This window comes from Neodiprion lecontei, chromosome 1, assembly GCF_021901455.1.
Source record: "Neodiprion lecontei isolate iyNeoLeco1 chromosome 1, iyNeoLeco1.1, whole genome shotgun sequence".
NCBI lineage: Eukaryota > Metazoa > Arthropoda > Insecta > Hymenoptera > Diprionidae > Neodiprion > Neodiprion lecontei.
In genome coordinates, this window is record NC_060260.1 from 8048636 (window position 1) to 8069288 (window position 20653).

At 42.8% G+C, this 20653-nt stretch overlaps 3 protein-coding genes across 6 annotated transcripts; 2 read left to right on the forward strand and 1 right to left on the reverse strand.

Moving 5' to 3' along the window:
- The first annotated feature begins 749 nt into the window (after positions 1-749).
- On the forward strand, positions 750-10946 carry LOC107220950 (trichohyalin). The gene is made up of 15 exons (XM_015659769.2): positions 750-1137; positions 3009-3317; positions 4045-4185; positions 4551-5267; positions 5344-5740; positions 5812-6245; positions 6371-6802; positions 6888-7061; positions 7158-7349; positions 7666-7917; positions 8020-8306; positions 8397-8499; positions 8646-8843; positions 8962-10179; positions 10353-10946. Exons 2-15 carry the CDS (start codon positions 3177-3179, stop codon positions 10455-10457), a joined length of 4791 nt encoding a protein of 1596 aa, XP_015515255.2. The 5' UTR covers positions 750-1137; positions 3009-3176; the 3' UTR covers positions 10458-10946.
- A 270-nt stretch (positions 10947-11216) lies between these two features.
- LOC107220939 lies at positions 11217-14260 on the forward strand. Its single transcript, XM_015659742.2, has 9 exons — positions 11217-11451; positions 11665-11801; positions 11884-12087; positions 12191-12392; positions 12525-12655; positions 12750-12945; positions 13011-13301; positions 13489-13715; positions 13817-14260. Exons 1-9 carry the CDS (start codon positions 11379-11381, stop codon positions 14051-14053), a joined length of 1698 nt encoding a protein of 565 aa, XP_015515228.2. The 5' UTR covers positions 11217-11378; the 3' UTR covers positions 14054-14260.
- A 549-nt stretch (positions 14261-14809) lies between these two features.
- LOC107220964 (zinc finger protein 84) lies at positions 14810-20493 on the reverse strand. Of its 4 annotated transcripts, none has more exons than XM_046741071.1 (10): positions 19407-20491; positions 18785-19281; positions 18390-18671; positions 18151-18301; positions 17789-18043; positions 17451-17684; positions 16648-17004; positions 16311-16501; positions 16033-16214; positions 14810-15595 (listed from the first exon to the last, which is right to left on the reverse strand). In XM_046741071.1, the coding sequence occupies exons 1-9, from the start codon at positions 19737-19739 to the stop codon at positions 16037-16039; spliced, it is 2478 nt and encodes an 825-aa protein (XP_046597027.1). In that variant the 5' UTR covers positions 19740-20491; the 3' UTR covers positions 14810-15595; positions 16033-16036. The 4 variants fall into 4 exon arrangements, 3 of the variants coding, with proteins under 3 accessions (XP_046597027.1, XP_046597023.1, XP_015515272.2); XM_046741067.1 differs by lacking the exon at positions 14810-15595 and adding an exon at positions 15611-15778; XM_015659786.2 differs by lacking the exon at positions 14810-15595 and having other exon boundaries at positions 15807-16214.
- Positions 20494-20653: the final 160 nt, after the last annotated feature.

Genomic DNA, 20653 nt, shown 5'->3' on the forward strand with positions numbered 1-20653 from the left:
AACCGACGACGTCTCGGCATCCCGTTTGCGAATTCGTTGCCAACTATTCTAAACGTGGAAATTTTCGCGTTGGCCAAAATACCAAATACCACATCCATGCGGCAGACACAGAACGCGGTTCGGAATAAAACAGGGGGCTCTGATTGTTCCGTGAAAAATTGGAAGTCCAATGTCGATACCAGCTAATCGCCCTGTGTTCTGCAATTTGTTTTCCAACGACTCAGGTATAAGCTTTCGTCAGTTGTTGTAGAGTCGAAGTTTGAAAATTCCTTGGCAATTTTTCCAGTTACAAATCGCTGCAGCCAGACTTGCGCTACCGTTAGAAAAGCATAAAAAGGCGGTCGTTGGCCGGCATAACGACCCCGACGGAACCGGCAGCACAAGTAAGCACCGCGACCTCGAAATATGTTTCTTCCCCATTCACACGCGAGCTTAAATTTCTATTTCGAGAGGCACGCGGAGCTTTGAGAGTCCGTCGCGATTTGTTGAGACTATTTTTCACCAAATCGGTGATACGGCGCCTCGCCGTATTTTGGAAACGCGTCGGACTTCGAAGCGACCGTTGCGTCTGTGCGGTTCTGGTCGACCTTTAAGCTACAGGTGGAGCATAAAAGAAAAGAGAGAAGAGCCGGAAATATAGCCGTACTGCGGAACGGCCGCGGGGGGCTGCTCTGATCAAGCGGTTAAAAATAGCCCGCAAGCTGTTGCGCCAACAATAAGCTTTCAGCTTGCAGAGGCTTGCGTTTATACCCCGCGGAAGTCGTTTCGTAGGACGATGCGGTTCCGATAATCCAACGAACCGAAAGCGAGAGGTGCAGAGATTGAGGTAGTGACGCAGGGTCAGAGGGTGAGAAAGGAATGATGATTTGATGAAACATCGAGCAGGGGACGAAGCGAAGAAGGCCTTTTCAGAAGAGGTCCTTTTCGTTCTGTGTAAGTCGCTCCGATGCAGCTTATACTTGGAATCAGAAGATGCTGGCTGTTCGGGTTCGCGCGAAGCTCCTGCCCCTCGCTGGCCCAAAAGCGATATTTTTAGTGGTGGCTTATAAACCGAGGCTTGGCCAGAAGCCAGCAAGTGTCCCCGTGGGCCACGCAGTGCCGCAGAACTCGAACGGATCCCGTCACTTCGACAACTACGTAAGTAAGCCCTGCATTTGTACACGTATACACTAATTGCCTTTTATATATGCGAGCCCTAACACCTACCCAAAAATTTTTCGCCAATTTTCTACCCCATTGCGCTGCGCAGAGGGATCCGTCAATGCAGGCCAAGAACTTCGTGCGCTGAGGCAATTGATTTAAATCGCAATAAACGGATAACTGAAGGATGTTGATAAAACGAGCATGCATTTGAAATTATGATATTTGACCTGCAATAATGTTTTCACCAAACAATAAGGGGCCCCGTACCTAAAATTTAACCCTTGGTGCGTACACTGCATGTATGTACCTACAGTACTACAGGGTCAATACTAATTGTGAGTGCGTGTGATATGCCTTTTCTGCACAGTTAGCGACCTTCGAGTTTGAAAGCATAGATGTTGTTACGAATCTCGCGATGACATAATGAGTATCTTAAAATAATTTCAATTTGAGAGATTATTTTACTTTTAGTTTGAAAAATCTTTTTTCTCAATGTCAACGTACGCTCTGATAGTGAAATTTCACGCGACTAGAATAGCCGATGCCGCATACGTTTTCAGGGAATTGAAATTGGTAAATAAACCCAAGGTGTTCTCTGAGCTGAGATCGGAAGAAGAATTGCATTTTATAAATACGGATGATTACTTCCGCAGATTTCCTTCACAGTCTAAGGCGGTAAAATATTTCTAACGATTTCTTTTCTCAACTTTCTGCGATTTCGTGACTACGAGAATAAAATTTTTCTGAACTTGTGTTTCCGTTTACTGTTCCTGGTATATTTCGTGGATGATAAAATAATTATAAAACTTGTCGGAAAATTCAGATGCTCAAATCGCTATTTGTTTCATGTTTTGCAATATCGTACGAAAAATAAATATTCATTTACGCTTTTGAGCAAACATCAAATTCGGTAAAAATCACCGCCTATACTCGACTATTTCCAGATTCTAAGTTACCCAATTATCTCCAGACATTCCAGATATCTGTTACAATTTTATCCTCACAATTGGCTGACATTCTGTTTACTGAGATAATTAATCTTCGTCATTTCAGTAACAGTATTCCTGTAATCCGACGTTCGTACGTGTATACTTGCATACGTAATAATTAAATTATTGCGTACTAAGAAATCGTTTTGCAATTAGCCTTCGGCCACATTGTTGTTGTTGCGAAGTTCTTGCCGTTTTGGTTTAACCGGTTATTTAAAGCGTTGCAAAATCAATCTCCGAGCCAACTCTTTGTTCAAATGCTGTGCTTAAAATCAGCTGGCTGCGAGTCGAGGGCACAAGATATTTTTTCAATTTCTAGACGCCGAAGAAAATATACATAGGTACACAACATTATATACACATTGTAACACGACGTTCCAATGAAATTACGAAAAATATGCGACACGTGGCTTTCGTTATAAAACTGGGACGAAGATAACGAGCGATATTAAACAGCGTATCAAATCTGTTTCGTCAAGCTGATCTCCGATGCTGCATCCCTGCTTCTGCTTCGTAGGCATAAGACGTTTGTTTTTATTCGTATAGGGCTAATTTTAACCGGTTGTTTTGAATCAAATGTAGACATGTATTTATAGATTTTCTAGTGTTTTCTCTTGCCGCTATCTTTCTCTCTCCCTCTCTCTCTCCCTGTCTTCTCTCGCTACTCACAATCAGATTCTTTTCTCCTCTTCCGTTCGAACGCATCACAAAATTTTCAGAATCCTTTGTCCGCGATAAGAATCAGAAGTTTCAATATTGACCAGCGATCGAACTTAGCCACGTGTTTTTCCCAGTAAACGATCGAGTCATATCTTAATTCATATCGCCATCGGTCAATATATATTCATCACATCTCTATTTAACCCGAGGTAACAGGCGCCGAAGAATCGGGGCGCGTATTTTACCAGTAACCCGTTTAAAAGTGGGACGATTCAACGGGGCCCAAATCGACCGATGAACTACACGACGAAACACAACGAAATCGACAACGAATAGGACACCGCACATCGAACCGCAATCGGATACCCAAATCTGGAATAAAATATGGGATCCGGAGGCAGCGTCCCAGCCGTCAGCAGACAGTCCACATCCAGAGATTTAGACGTCCTCTGCGAGCGCCGGGAATCCCAGGCTCCAATCGTTCTGCAGAATCTGCAAACTGCGGAAGGTCCAACCGACTCGCAGGTCGGTATTCCATTTTCACCACAAGATATCAGAGTCCTTTTCAGCGTATTCTGGACTCCAAGGCGGTCAGGATGCTTGGAATCATACCGATCGAAGTCTCACACTGGACCCATTTTTCATTTTATACCCTGGCAATCGGGGTTTCTGCTGACTGTTTTAATGCATGTTCATTTGCAAAACTTGAGACGAAGATTTAAAAAAAATTTTCTACCGGTCCTCAATTTCAATTATTCAACAGTTCTTCGTGTGGTTCACTGTCAAATAATTTGAATTTTTTCACTTCGTTTTCGAATTGGTTTTCTACTGTAATTTTCTGGTGAAGAACATGTCGTTTTTTAGCAGATTGATCACGATATTCATTGCAGCGATTAATTTCTGAAATCCTGAGGTTTACTTAAATAATTTTTCAGAACCCAGCTGAATTTCAAAGGACCCTTAATATCTAACAGAGAAAACACCTTACCAATATTCTCACTTTATATATTATATGTTTGAATCATTTATCACACACGAAAAAATGTTTTCGTTTCCCAAATAAACGCGTTCAAAAATGCGATGTACAGATCCTTTTTTCACAGCATCCAAAACCCCGAGAGCTGTGATTTGACTTTCACGATAAAAAAATGTTCCTCATGCTGCTTTGAGCATTGTTCCATTCTGCGTTTATCAAACATTAGGACATATGGAACGTGTTCCCAATTGAGTACTTTTTCTTCGTCTTCTTCAGGGCCCCAGTCCGTACACGACGCTCCGAAGGGATGGTTTCAGATTCCAAGGGCCATCGGCTCCGAGTTTGCCGGTTGGTTCCAGCGTCCGAGGATCCTACGCCGGGGGACACGAGGCGAACGCCCCTCAAGAAGAGACTCTGGTAAGTGTCTTAACGATCGAAGAAGCGCCGACGCGTCACGGCCCCCTGGCACCGCTCCAGCTGTAGGTGTTTCGCATTTCGCATTTCGCGTTTCGCGTCGATCCCGGCTACGGAGAAGACGCTGAGTCACGATCACGCGTCCCTCCGTTGGCTGCCAGCCGCGTTCTTCGTCGTTGATCTAACTCCGGAGACTGGGGCCGTGGTTGATCAGTTAGCATTCAGCGCTCGACGCCAGTGCTTCGACGTCCGCGTACCATCCCACACACGAACCACGTCATTGATAGTCGAAAGCTTTCATAACTCTGTTCAAGTAGCCTAGCCAGACTTGCCAAGAAGTGACCGATACTTTACCGCGTATTTCCCAGCTCGCCTACGCGTCCCAGATGACCGGGTGGCAGTCCGGTCCCGCAGGGTCAAACCTCGCCTCGACGAGGAGCGAGATGACGGAGCTTTCGAGGACGGTGTCCTGCCTCGCAGCGGCGAACCAGCAGCTGGCAACCGCGCACAGTGCGGCTCTAGCGCACCTGGAGGCTCTTTACCGGGACGTGAGATTTGCGAGAGGGATGCGAGATTGCGACAAGGAGGCTTACGCGGAGGGTGATGAGGCCGAGGAGGAGCGACGCTGCAGGGGAAACCGTCAACGGACGTCGAGGTGGTCTCACCAGGGTTTGCGACAAGCGGAGCAAACGGCCACGACGCACGAGTTGGAGACAGAATTCCGCAAGGAATATCCCACGAGAAGCCAGCTCGAGACACAGGGGAGAATACCGGACATGCGGAATGAGGGAAACGAGGATGAGGGTGAAAAAACGCTGAGGAAAGCCCTCGCCAGGATAGAGGAGCTCGAGGATACCCTGAGGAGTGAAAGACTGAAACCAGCCGATTCAAATCGCCACCGAAGATCGACCATCGGCAACTTGGTCACGTGCGAGAAGGAAGTTCAGTGCAGTGATGACGAAGCCGAGGATGTTGAACGAGTCAAATCCGAACGAGCACTTCAAGTTCAGAAACTCAATGAGGAGATGCAAAAGGAACTTGAGACGCAGAGACGGACGATCGAAAGGCTTGAGGAAGAGTGCAAGGTACTTTTTTTTTCTCGTTTTCTTGAAACTCTAAATTGCTCTTTTTTACTCTGCGTATTGTCACCAATTGATGCAGATATCAACTGTGCAGCGGGAGAAGGCGGAGTCTGAATTGCAGGAGCGGAATGAAGAACTCGAGAGAACTCTGACGGAGCTTGATTGCTCGAAGTCAAAGAGAATGGAACTGCTGAGGGAGGTGGATTTGTACAGAACGGAAAGAGATTCCGCCCTTGTCAGGATATCCAGTTTGGAACAGGAGCTACAGAAGTCCGTCCTCGACAGAGACCACGCGAAGAACACGGAGGGTCAGAAATCGGCAAAACTTCGAGCCCAGCTAGCCGAGGAGGTAGCGGACAAAAAGAAACAGATCAAAGCCCTCGAAGACGCTCTTGAGGAGATCCAACGGCTCAAACATGCGGTGAAAACCGACAGGAGAGAAAACGCGAACCTCGAGGACGAAGCTGACCAATCAGGTAAAAGGAACACTATTCTACTCGATCGTTGAAGAAATTTAGGACGAAACTTATATAACGTCTTTTTGCAGAACTGGGCGTGAAGCAAACCGCAGCTTTGGAAGAAAACCCTTACGAAGCGAGCGAGGATGTTGCGGAGGAGATCGCCTGCAGCCGTGCGACGAACATGGAGGAATTCAAAAAGGAACTGACCCTCAAACGTGAGGCCAGACAGCGTGCCATAGCCGCGGTGTCTTCGGAAATGGACAGACTCAGACGGGAATTGGGAGCCGAGAAGGAGGCGCACTCCGAAACATCGAGGATGCTGGATTTGCTCAAGTCCGGGGAACCTGCGAGAGATATAAAAGGATTGACGACTGCCGAGGATCAAGCCGAACACGGAAGCTCGGCCAGCTCCACCCAAGATGAAGTAAAGAGACTCAGAAATCAACTTCAAGGTGAAAAAGAGGCTCACCAAGATACTCTGAGGAGAATTACTGCTCAGCAGATAGCTGACACCTTAAAGGTGAGTACAGAGGGACGCTTTTTTACGTCAGTTTTTCTTGGAGTGAATATGCCTGCTCCTTTTCGATGCAGTTTGGATTCACGTGCAAGCTTCTGCAACGATGTAAAGATAATTCTAATTTGTAGGTTTCGGATGAGATAAAGAACTTTGTACGTTTCGAAGCTGAGAAACTGGAAGACCTTCGGTACCATCTCGAACACGACGCAGAGAAAAACATGAGACAAATTCTTCACGTCAAGGAAGCGGTGGGTACGGCTCGTCTGGTCCTGGCAGCTCGCGAGAAACAGGTGAATAAATTGAAGGATCAATTGGCGCACATTCTGGCCAGACTGGAAGGCATGAATTACAGCGAAATATTCGACGACGCAAGAGCGGAGTTTGATCACCAGCTTGAAAATCTTAGAAACTTGAAAACTCTCTACGAGGTACGACTCAAGGTTTTGATCGAGATGAAGGAACAGGCGGGAAAAGAACTCGTAGAGACGAAGGAGAAGCTCGAAGTTTCTCAAAAGAAACTAAAAACGCTCGAAGAGGACTTGGAGAAATCGGAAGAGAAGGTGATGCTAATTTTTTTAGTAAATTTCATTCCACGGCTGCAGACAAAACGTTCATTATCACAAACTTTTTCACGTTCATCGACAGGTTGACAGTCAGGACACTGAAATATCGAATTTGGAGTCTCAGCTTGGTTTGACGAAAGCGGACTGCAGGGATCTCGAAAATCAGATGTCCGTTATAAACAGTCTATTCACGCAAATGCTGCTGAGCGCTTCCTCGGCCGACATGGATCTCGACAGGTTGACTCGATTACTGCAGGTAATTAAAAATGCAATCAATGGCCGACAGAACGTGACTACAAGGCGCCAAGGATGGCATAGCTTTATTTGTACAAATGACCCGATATTTTTTCAGGAGAATCACGACTTGATAAGCGACATGGCTCGAGAGGAAGGCACGGAGGCTGCCGCACTGCCAAAACTTCTTCTGGATTTGGTAGAGCAAGTCGAGGGACGAACCCCGACGAAGCCCCGAGCGTCGGGAAGCGATGGCGAAAAGAACGAGGAGGATATTCAGGAAGGAAATATCGCACACAATTTGCCAAAGGTGAGAAAAATTTAACTAAACATAATTTTCTAACAGATCCACTTTATGTTTGTGTTATTTGTCACATTTCTGATACTAATTATGACACAAATTTTTGTAATTATAACATTTAAATCGTCGTATCAACATTTAATTCGCCATTTGTACTTTTTCTTTCAGTGAGTTTCATACATTAAAAAATGGTTAAATCAACCCAAAAATATTAGTGGACCTGCTGGGACATTTTTTTTCTAACCGTTTATCATATTATGTAATCTACTAATTCCTATAAGTCGCGATATATAAGGACGAAATATTGAATATATGTGAATGACAGGTGTGGCGCGTTTTACTCGAACTGTTGAGCTGCCACGCTGTCGACGCCCCCGCAGCTTCAGCGTCAGCGTTATCGGCGCCTGATAGCTGTTATAAATCCGTCGACACGCCGAGTGGACCACAGTTGGTAATTTCGGTTAGCAAAACATACATCAGACTGAAGGAATTGATCCTTGAAAAGAAGCATCTTGAGAAAGAGATGACGCGAATGAAACAACTCAATACACACCTTGAGAGCAAGCTGGGCGAACAGGTATACTGAAGGATAATTCCTATGCAGGCTGAATAGACTCGTCAGGAGTGACCATTGTTGATTTTAACTTTCCTCCTTCGTTTTTGGTAATCGTTTCGTCAGGAGAAAAGATTGTCGACGGTTTCCTCAGAGCTGAGCAAAACCTGGAACATAGTGGGTAGGATGCAGGCTCAGCATCAGCAGCTTCACACGCACGAAAAGATCTTGCGATACGAGCTACAGCAGAAGAGGAAAATGCTTCAAGAGCTGAAGCAGGAGCTTGAATATTGCCGAGAGAAATGGGAATCGGCGAGGCAAAAAAATACGAACACAGAACTCGAGTGGAAAAATCTTCGTCGAGAGTTCGCTGCGAGAAAAGCGCTCGCCGTTCGAGACTCCCTGAACAACAGGTATGCTAAACCCCCAAACCGAAGAGGACATTTTTTCCAAGTCTGAACGAAACTGACAACTCATTCAATGATCCCTTTTCTTTTTCGCAGCGGCGAAAGCGGGTTCAGCGACGAACGTGGTGACGAGTCTGACGAAGAAGACGAGGAAAGAACCGAAAGGATCAGGATAAGCCCGCGCAGGCGAACCAGAAAGGTATATAAAATGAGATTAATTTCCCTGATGAAATTTTTGCGCGTCAATTACTCTCCGACGCAGATCAATGAAAAACGTAAAGAAAAACAGGTAGCGAATGATTTATGATTTTTGGACGCAGCTCAATCCGGATTTGACTGTTTCAGGAAAGCCCAAGGGTACCGTCCCCAGACACAGAGTCTGAGCAGCCAACGGATACGGAAATGTCAGAGTCAAAGACTTGTTCCTCGGAAACCCTCGAACAGCGGACACCAACCCCGGAAACCGAGACAGAGGTGGACGGGGAGACGATCGACGTTGAGTCAGCATCAAACGAGGTGCGGCCCGCCACACCAGAGCCTGACGTGAGTTGCTCAGTTCAATAGAATTGCACAGGCCAAAACATGAAAATTGTATATTTTGAACACCGGATTTGCGTATATTTCTTTTATGCTATATGTAAGATACTTATTGATTTTCCAGTGCACTCCGGAGACAGAGATTTTGGACCCATTGGACAGAGCGTTGACAAACGTGATTCAGAGTCTGATAAAAATTGACACAGTATCTAATCAGAGTTCCGCTTCTACGTCCAGAGAAAGTATACCCATGGCGTCTACGTCAGCGGAGTCGAAGGATTCATCCGTGTTCGACACCGTGGTCAGCAACGAACCTTCGAAAAGGGTTAAAACACCGAGAAGAGAGACAAGAGAATGGAGCCCACACAGCGAACCATGGAGTTCGAATATAACGGACATGAAATTGAATTTGAAGAGACCATTGAAAACATCGATAAACGAAAGGTCGTCGTCCCTGGACTCGTCCATTACGGCTACGCGACTCGACGAGATAGATAACTGTCCCGATTCCACTCTGGGAGCTTGTGCCTCGACTTCCGAAGACCCTGTCGAAGATGGCGATGAAAAGAGAGTGAAGAACAACGACGAAGAGTCGATTTTTGACAGCGAAAAGTTCCTGAATTCGATAGAAACAGAATCCACCCCGCATCCAACCGTCTCGGTATTTTCCATCGGACCTTATCTCTCCTCCAAGTCACCCTCGCCAGTCAAAACTGTTCAATTTCGCGAGCCATTGATACTGGGACCAAGATCCAGCACGCCCTGCACCCTGAACTCCGACGAAGCTTCGACATCTGAACAAGCAACTGCGGCTGCAACAAGTTCTGGTACAGAATCGCAGACTAACGAAAAAACAGAAACAAAGCCTGTCGAGATCTCAGCGAATGTCTCTGATGAGATTAAAGCGAAACCGGAATTGACCGATTCCCAAGAAAAGACACTTGCTGAACCCGCGAACGCCTCTGTATCCGTAAAGACGACCGACGCTGAAGACAAGTCGGTGGGACAGAAAAAGGAGACTAGCACTCTCGAGGCACCACGACCGGAAACTTCGACTGCATCGCAGTCCTCGGTCGATTCCGTAACGCCGAAGACTTCCCGCACTCCAGAGGAAGTTTTGGTTGCTAGAGCTGCGAGATTGAAACGATTGGAGGAGCAGGCGGACTGGCTGATGAAGAAAATGAACGCTACCAGCCAGAGAGGATCCGCTCTGAGTACCAGACTAGAAGAACTTCACGAAGTCTATGGTGAACCACCGGCGCCTCCGCCTTTGCCAGATGTTTTGCCGAGCGTCAGATTAGAGACGAATTCCAACGAACTGGACGAGAGAAGGGAGCACCAGGTAAGATCCTCCGCTGAAACGTTGAATTTTTTTTCTTTTTTTAGGGGGGGGGGGGAGAGAGGGTTTGCTTCGTTTGGATTCCGTACCCAATTATTGTTTCATCGTATATATGATCCGGATATTTTCACAGAAAGTTTTATGCTGGTTGGTGATTCAATACTTGTTGATTTCAGGTACAAGAGTCACTTACTTCTCGACCGGAAGAGGCCCTGCCATTACACCAAACTGAAGCTGACGATACGGCCGCGAACGAATCTCCACCGAACAATGCGCCCTGATACGGAATGAAAATATGTAAATTCTGAACCTTTCCTGTGAGAAAGCAAAAAACGCGACGTGGCGTTCCTTTCCTGGACTTCGAAGTTTCCCTAATTCTTGGATATATTACAGTATAGATGGAATAGTATACCTGTTCTCGTCTATTCGTACATCTCCTTATAACCGCTGTACCATATAGGGGAAAGTATTCGTCGGTGTTAGATAATAAACCTATGTTAAAAGAGAATCGTGGTTTTATGCCTGATATGTTACGCTATATTCATCACGCAGGCTAAAATCGTGATGCTCGTGAACACAGAAAATCTCCCGTGATGATAATGTTATCGTGGATTTGAGGTAAATCAAATACATGCTTCCCACGAAACTAAAAAGACTTATTTTATACCCAAACGGTTCAATTATGAACCTATATGTATAATTTATACAAAATGAAGTTAAATAAAAGTAAGAAAAATTCGATGTATGTATAAATGTTGAAATATCCAATATGTTTGATTCGTTCTTATTGTAAATTGTACTAATTAAAAAACGAAACCATATAAGTCCATTTTTAACTCAGTCACTAATTAAATATGCATTCATTTTTCATAATTCATTTTTCCTACGTCTCTGGATTTGTCGAGAAATGGACGATGAAACAAGGAGAAATTTGAGCAGGCAAGAACCGAATAAAACCAAATCGTGTATTAGACTGAGACTGGTAATGCACACTGAGAGGTTCTTTCGTATCAATCGGAAGAGCGATAATAAGTGATAGTAATGATGATTGATATATATCTAATGATGAGCAAAAGCAATGTTACATTCTGACATATCTGCAGTTCACCGTTGACCAACCGTTTGAATACATTCTTGACCTGACTAAATTCGGTAAAAACTTAAGTGCAGTATAAATAACTTTTGCTCCGTTCGCGTCAACAATGTTCAAATATCCTCGGATACTCAGCTACTGTTTCATATCAATTCTTTTCCTGGGCAATGCTGAAGTGATAGGTGATATATTATAGTACAATACCGTCATTCCCGTGTAATATTGTAACATTTAACGAAAGATACGGCATAATGATTAACCTTGACGAACCCCATTCTTATAAGCTTATAGCACGTTTATTAGGTCTTCAAAGATGATAGATCAAATTTATAACGATATAGTTTGAAAGAGAAAAAGGTGTCTAGTTACATAATCGTTATTTTGGTATGACTTAGTGAGAGTGGCCATTGAGGCTTCGTTTCGACTTGACATATACCCTAAAACTCTGGATAATCCAAGCAGCTGTATGCTGTACGATCCCCAGAATGAAGCAACAGGTATCGCGCTTGATTATCAAGCTGACAATTCGCAGGTAATTAATTACATAATGCATACGATCGAATAATACTTGAACCGCATTGTCGTTAAACTTTTCCCCCTCGCCATGTCCTTAGGAAGCTGATCAGAAGATCGTACCATTGGGCAACAATCAATGTGGTGCGAGAATCTACGACGCGTCACGGACAGATGTTGGAAGGTGGTCTCTTGTTCTTTCGAATGAAACAGAATCCATCACCGAAAATTTCCGAGTTATTACCGTTACTTTAGAAGAACCTGTCAACCGAACATCCACCGCAGTAATCGGAGACTTGACAACGGTACAATGTTTCGTGTTTTAACGCGTACGTGCAAATCCAGCACTTCGTGTGGGACACCAACGTAGGACAAGACTGAGTAAATCACCTGCCAATTTGATTTAAGACCATACTTTGCGGACCATCCAGCATGCTGTACTGCGAACTGAGAAATCCTTTAGGAAATCCGGCTACCCTGACAAGCAGAACGCGATGTGAAACTATAATCGAGGTTTTGAAGGCTACGGATTTCGGGGTCTGGACATGCACTGTAGGCGTATCTGGCAGCATAGAAGAGGTTTACGCAACTCACACCCTGAACATTGGAGGTAACTTATGTTGTGATGATATTTATCGGTTCGAAAAAGATTACAAAATTTCAATATTGAGGATAAATTCCCGAGAAACGATGAGCTGTAATGACGCGATGAGCTAAAGATAATTGGTTCGATTGATTTTAGATCCTGCCGAAGAAGTGGTGATATTCGCAAACGACACTTTATCCGGTAAAATGATATCCTGGCAAGTCGAGAGAATTGTACCAGCAGCGTCTTGGTGCAGAGCCTTTCCCCCGAAGGGGGGATCAATCATGGTGACAATCTTTTACTCAGACTGAATCATTTGAATTAAAAAAAAACTGACCACAATAGCCTGCTGGGCCTCAAAGACTTTTTATTATAAATTAGGTAGCGCCGGGACTGGAACTCGAAAAGTACGTATCCGTTGGGACAAACCTTGCCGAAAACAAATGCGGCCTTCTGATAACCGGGGAATTCCAGGAAGAGTATCATGGGATCTGGAGACTGGAAATGGGGCTAACTTCCGGAAATATAGTCGGAGGATTCATCAGAATGCCCGAAGGGCAGATACCAGGGCTGAATGGTCGGTGAAGAAAGAAATACGAACTGAGGTCATGGTCGATCCTTTATTCTGATAATGTTTAACAGATCCAAATACCGCGAGGAATTCGTCGGACCCATCGAACACGGTGGAGGTGAATGTCGAGGCTGGAAAATCTTTCACAATCACTTGTCAAACTCAATACCCTGCCGGTTACTGCTGGATAAAAGGGCCCCAGGGCCAAGACATAACATCAACGGACGAACTGACTGTGGGGAGGTGTTCTCATGCCATCGATAACGCGATTTCTACGGAGCATAGCGGGGACTGGACTTGTAACATGGCACATGTCAATGGAGGACACGAGGAGCATTTGGTTACCAAAGTGAATGTCATAGGTAATCGATATGAGTTCAATCCTCCGACAATACGAGTGATCAAGTTACCCAAATCTGCGTTCTCATTTTTCAAGGACATTTCTCAGATAGTATAAAAATCCAAAAGACATTAAGAAAAATGATTTTGTAAAAAGTGCTCCTTTGCCACCTCTTTGATTTTTTGACTATTTGGATTGATGTTCTGCAGACAAATTATATCAGGCTGTCAACCCCGAGATAACAGCGCGTCACGGAGTCAAAACGGTAATCGCGTGTAAATCAGTACTGGATTATCCACTCCAGTACTGCCGATTTGTTAGGCCAGATGGTGTGGGACTAGGAGTAACGCCTGGCATGGAACCATCCGGACGATACTCTTACGAGGGCGACGGATTGGACCATGGCTACTGTGGACTGGCCATCAGTTCTGTCCAGGTTAATTTTTGTAGCAAATATATACCCCTAACGAAATATCTTCGAAGACTAATAAAAAATCTGGTAATTATGAATTAACAAGTCCCCATCCAATCCCGCAGGCGGTGGACATCGGGGAGTGGAAATGCGTATCCAGATCACGCTTCCGCACCTGGGAAGCGGAAAATTCGGACACTTGCGTTTTGCAGACTCCAGAAATCTCTGCTGCTTCTGTAATTGGATTGACGATTGGCGCCGTTTTACTGGTATCCGTTATAACCGGAGCTTTACTTGTACGGTACAGACGTAAGCGGTCCCAACAGTCTGAACGAGCTATGATGGTCGAATTCAGTACCTGATTACTGTGCTGGTACACAAAAATTTAATAGTTATTGCATAAGCAATAACAAGAAACTCATGATATTGTGCTTACACCCAGCTTTCTAGGAAAAATATATAACGTTCCGAGTTATATCTTAGATTTGAAAATTTTTACGTAAAAAAATTGACAAACATGTACGGCAATCGAGGACTATTCAGAATAAAATAATGTTATTTAGCCCGTATTTTAATGCTGAAAATCTTATAATCCGCTCCGCGCGACAATCAACAGGCAACATTTTAGACGCTGTGATAATGGTAATTACGATTGATATTGATCAGTGTGAAAAAGCGAATTGAAGTAACCACCGTCCTAGCTGGGGAGTGGGAAATGGTAAAAATTCATTCATTTCCTCCCCAATGTCCATAAAAACGATTCTTCTATTTCAATTGCCCATCTTATTTTTCAGAGTCTACTTTGTTGTCCATGAATTAAATTTCTGTACTGTGAATTAAGATATTCTCTGGAAAACGTAGTTGAAATAAATCATAGAAATTGATCAAGCCAGGTCAGTCATGGAGAAACCTGCTTTTTAGAAACAAATTACATACATTTAAAATTTGCATTCAATCCACACAATACTGACAGCATAAAAACTGAGAAGTGCATATGTATCGGAACTAAGTTAAACTGTCGGAGTGTTAGTAAGAATGCATGAAGAAACAGTAACAGACCCCGATAACACACACGAGATTGGAATTCAGATATGTGCTCTGTTAGTGTGAAAAACGAAACAAGCTTATATAAAATAAGGGAAATAAATGCAGAAATTTGTCAAGAATTTACATTAAAAAAAACCTAATAATGGAAGTCGCTTCCAGAGAATAAATGGATCCACTGTACCGGATCACGATGGATATTCGACATGTAGTATGGCACATGTCAAAGAAAGATACAAAAACATCGACCAGTCAATATCTTAGATATAATGAGTGAGGCATAACGGAACATGAACTCTGAAAGAGGCTCAGGATATTCACTGAATCGTTTCCGTTGATATTGACAGAAAATGGTGACTCTAGTGATACTGAAAACATGATAACCCGAGAGAAAGTTGTGTGAATATTACTTTAAAGTTAATTAACAGAAGCATAACACTTTACTTGCAGAGGAAATGTATCGGGCAGCATTCTACGGTAACAGCTCATCACGGACACAGAATAAACCTCTACAGTCATTCCACCTTAGGCTATTCGTTACGAAATTGCAGATTCTTTAGACTGGATAGCGGAGGATTGGGTGTAGCACCTGGGATAAAGGAAATTGATAGTCTCATGAAGGTATAGGCTTAGATCACGGATATTGTGGATTGGCAATCAGTTCTGTTGAAGTTTGTGTCACAAAACACTAATGCAATGATAATATGAATTGTAGAATCTAACCCTTATATTACCATTGTAAGCAGTAGACTTGGAGTGGAGAGCAATGGAGAATCATTTCCCTGGCAGACTCATTTCAGATACGATCATCTCACTAATATCCGAAGCATTGGAAACAGTTGAGGCTGACAATGAGTTAACTGCAAGGCACAGTATTATTTGTGACAGTTAGGTATATCTGTGGTGATTCGATTTACAACAATTGAAACCACATCAGTGATCATGTGCAGAATTTTTGAGGCCTTCACAATTATTGAGGTACAAACGTAGACTGTACAAGCATTTATTATTGCACCATTCTATGATGTCCTTAATAACGCAGCCTGACAGAGGGAATAAAAAATTAGATAGTTTCGAATGACATAGTTCATTATACTTTGACGACGATAAATTGTTTTTTAACATTCAACGAGAAAATTTCTAGGTCATTTTAAGGCAATAGAAAATTATATTTACGTTATTGTAAATTGTATAATTCATACTTTCTCACTTTAATAAATACGTACCTACTAGCGTAGCGGTAATTTATCAAATATGTATTCGTCAATAATATCTCCATATAATACAAACTACCTACACTATTATTTTTCTGATTCATCTGGATGGACCGTCTCCACATGACGGGACAAAGTATATCGCGTAGAAAACTGCTTCTTGCAATGACGACATTGAAATGTTGCAGCAGGATGGGCTGATCTCAAATGTGCCACTGCGAGTTCTCGCAAGACAAATGGTGACTGACATACACCGCAACGATACCTATTAACAGACAAAATCAGTTTACACTTAAAGCTTCCCAACGTAGGTATAATTTCTGTTTTCGTTTGCACAGCATGAGTAAACATTAGAGCTCACCCTCCAGCAGTCCTTATTAGTGTACGTTTGAGAGCAGGAGGAGCATTTGGTGAATCCTCAATTTTCAATTCAATTTTAGGCTCAATCTGCATTGGAACCGAAGTACCTGGTGACATATGTTCCGGCGTAAGGTTTGGCATAGCTTTTGACATTTCCAATTCCTTTTTCAATTCTTTTTTTCGTACCTGGAGCTACAGTAAAGAAAAATTAATTTAACCAATTATTAGTTGAATAAAAAGATCAACTATCATTTGATACTGTATTCTATGTTTTTATTTCCAAAGTGATCAAATAGTTACGATATGCAATTTACTCCGGTAAGACAAAACGTACCCACCATTGCATGTGCCTGGGTGTGTACTCTCATGTGAGAATTTCTTGACTGAGAATTGTTGAAAGTTGCATTGCATTTTGAACAGTTATACTTCTTGTGTGTGTTGAATGGTTGCTGTGATGACTTGGATGAAGCCTTTGTCGCACCACCACGCTTACCGAATACAGGTTTCCCTCCACTACACTGATGTGCGAGCAGGGAAATCTCTTTGAAGAATATCTTGTTACATCGTGGACAATGGTAAGTTTTATCAACAACATGTGTTGCTTCATGTGCCTTTTGTTGCGCCTTGTCTTTGAAAATTTTTTTACACGTGGAACACGCGTATTTAGCTGTGCTTGCTGCTCGTTTATGAGAGATCTGCAGAGAAAAAATTATTTTCATCAAGGTGTACAATATTTGGTCCATGTAAATTTCTTGAGAATTTCAGGTTCGCGAAATCCCAATTACAATTTTTCCCCAAATAAAAATATTTCTTCTACTGCTTGAATGAGTTGATTGTATAACTTAGATGAGTAGGCTGAAATCGCTCGGCGCATGGGTAGGCGGATGTATTCTATAACACGATCGGTTTAGAAGAGTAGATCTGCGGCAGCCGCTGAATAAAACAACACACGCCGAACGCAACATTTTTATTACACCGAAATGAGAGTAAATGATTACATAAAATAGAGGGAAAGTCCGGAAATATCATGAGTCACACGAAATTCCTTGAAATTTCTTTGTTTCCAGATTTTCCCTCAGCTTTAGGTACCCTGCTTCGTATCCTTAATTGCTAAGTTATTATTAATTCGTACGTAACCTACCTCATGGCGAAGAAGCTGCCATTTCTCTTTGAACGTTTTTTTACAAACTTTACAGCTGAAGCTCTTATATACATAGCTCTCGGAATGTGTTTGCAAATGAGTCAGCATTGTCGTGTGATCGTTAAACCACTGCAAACAAATACCGCAACGGGCCACGTTCTTTGATGTGCTCATGTTGATGTCTTTACTTGCATGAGCCGAACCATCCATAGACACATCTTCTTCGTCAGACTCCTGCAACGAAGATGCATGTTTTAAGCTACAAAACAAATAATTCTTTCAAGTACTGCATAAAATCATGTGTTATAAGGGAATCTAAGTACATGATTCCAAGGTACCTTAATGTAGCTTCTATTGCTTATACCAGTTATCGCTTCACTGGCTTCACGCGCTTCTCTCTCCTCATTCAATGCTTCCTCTTGTTCAACACTAGCATTAACAGGAGACATAACAGGCTGCTGATTATGCTCGCTTAACCTGTGTGCCGCTAATCGAATAAACAGTCCAAATGAGCGGCCACAAATTTCACATTTGTGTTTTTTTGGTTCGTGAGTTCGCATATGGTTTGATAATGCACTCTGCTGCGTACACACCTGTAACATTTGCGAAATTGCAATGAAGCAACCATTGTGTGCGAGTAACCTGGATTATAGCATACTCCTAAAAATTATAAAATTATATTGAAATATTTGGCAGGTACCTTTCCACAAGTAGGACACATGAGTGACTTGATATTTTCTGCAAAAGGATTGTGTTTGAATAATGTTTCTCCACGTACAGGCGTCACATTTGCCGTTTCTGGCTGATGCAGTTGCTTATGATTTTGGTATGAATTCATTGTTGGAAAAAAACTGAAATAATGGTAAGGAAAAACTGTAAGTAATATCTAACAGTGATCAGAGGAAACTTGCTGTCTATTAAGGACGTAATTAATGTTACCGATTGCAGAGAGAACACCAAGTGTTTGATGCAGTCGCCAATTCAGGAACTAACTGATGATCTCGTTGTCTGTGATGCCTGAGTATTTCCCAGCTAACAAATTCGCGATCGCACTGATCGCACTCATTGACACATTCATCAAAGTTCAGAGTAACTTTGAGATGATGCAAACCTTCATGTTTTGCAAGTTCTTCCACAGATTGAAACATGCTCGAACATTTTTTGCACCTATATCTACGCGGACAGAAGAGCCGCATGTGCTTACGTAAACTCTCTTTTGTTCTGAGAATGAGAAGAAATACCAATAAATATTTAAAAATGTTAATTTGATCAGCATTGTGAATTAGAAAAGACCAATGTTCCAAACTATACAACCTTATAATTACCCTATTTACCTGTAGTATCTGTTGCACGGCGAACACCACCATTTAGAACTTGGTTTAAATTTTGGTTTCGTCCCTATTCGGTCGTTTATCGTCAAGCTTCCAGTTAATACTTGTTCTAGAATGCTAGTGCTTCCATTCCCTGGCCTACTAGTAATTCCAACATTCGATTCATTACCGAATGTTTTTCTGTTTTCCGCTCCGTTTGTACCCCTTGAGCTGTAATCCTCTTCATGAGAAATTTCCATTCGATCATTGCAAACCGAATTCAACAATTCTTCCGCCGTCATAATCGCGGTACCTAAGATCGGCCCGTTCCCGTCAGAGTTATCTAAGGGCTCCTCTTTAATCTGCACTTCGCAAGGAAGTTCTACCAAAGCTTCATTGGCTGCATTGGACTGATCTGTCTTTTGCATGCCAATGGAAACAGACGACTTCTCAACTGATAGTGAAGCAGATAAAGGAACCAACGGTGGCGGAGCGCGTGCTTTTTCTTTGCAAAGCTGGGCCTTAAGAAAAAGAAGAAGCCGGTCAACTCTATAGAACGAAACTAGATAGAAAGGTATAATAACATGATTGATGATTGCGATGTGCTAAAGGTAATTTATCATTATTACAATAGCTTGTGGTATACCTGGCAAGGATCAGGAGAATTCTTCATGGCATCCAAAAATATTTTTACAGTTTCAGAATCCTTTAAGGCTAGAAGTTGTATATGCATAGACTTGTAGACGCCGAGACAACGTTCTCTGAATTCGTAAGCGTCGTCTAATCTGGCTGCACAAAATTGGCATATCTGTTTTGGTAACGGATCACTTTTGTATACCATTATGGGAAAGCAGGCTCTCATCTTTTGGGTGACTTTTCTTTGCACACCTTCGTCACCAAATATCGATAACATTTCCGGTTGCTCCTCCGAACAAAGTCTACAGGCATTATTCCAGTCTTGTACCGCAGTAGTCATCATGTTTAATGTTCGAATTTAAATATACAATATGAACAATGATTAATTAAATAGTCTCTCAAACACTTGTTTACAGGTTGTATGTATTGCGCGTATTTATACATATACAGGTAAGTTACAGGATAATATTCAATAAATATACGGAATAGGCTCGGTAAAAATGAATAATCCAAGTCCCAATATCCCTAGAGTCTCGTAGCGATTGCTCTTCGAGTTCTCGTGGTTTTAGAAATTCGCCAAGGTGAATTGAGGTTAATCTACGAGAGACGGGACGATCGTCTAGCATATTTTGCAACGTTCCTCCGTATATCTTTTCTTTGATTATTTCAAACACCATAAGAATTCTCGTCATGTTTTCACGACCACAAGATAGTCAACGAGCCGTGCGATACTCAAATCTTCCTCGTATTTTAAACGATCTGACATTTTGATAAGTATATATTATTGTTCTTTTATTTACTTTCACCAACAATAAGCAAGAATATTGCGAGACCATCGGACGGAGCGCCCGTCCCCTAAATCCAAACTTGCCCAAAGTTTACTCGCGATAAAACCGGTTTGCTTTCACTAAATGAAATTGAAAAAAAAAATACGAAACACCAATGACGACACTAAGCTCGTAAGAGAGCTTGCATACGCGTCGACGCTTTATCTCTATGCCTTATACGTCCGCATTCACCAGGTTTTCAGCATCTCCGAAAATCCACGCTACGCCGCTCAAACAAGTCAAGTCTCATTCGGCGATCAGAGACTGGGTCTGACACAAATGGCTAGAAACATCCTTCTGTCCACGTGAATCGCGATGGTAGAGGTCGCTCCTCGAAACCTTAAGTGAGCTAGTATTGGTAAGACCGTTCAAATAAGAATGTTTGGCAATACAGAATTAGCATGATTTTGTCCAGTGTTCAACTGCCTTT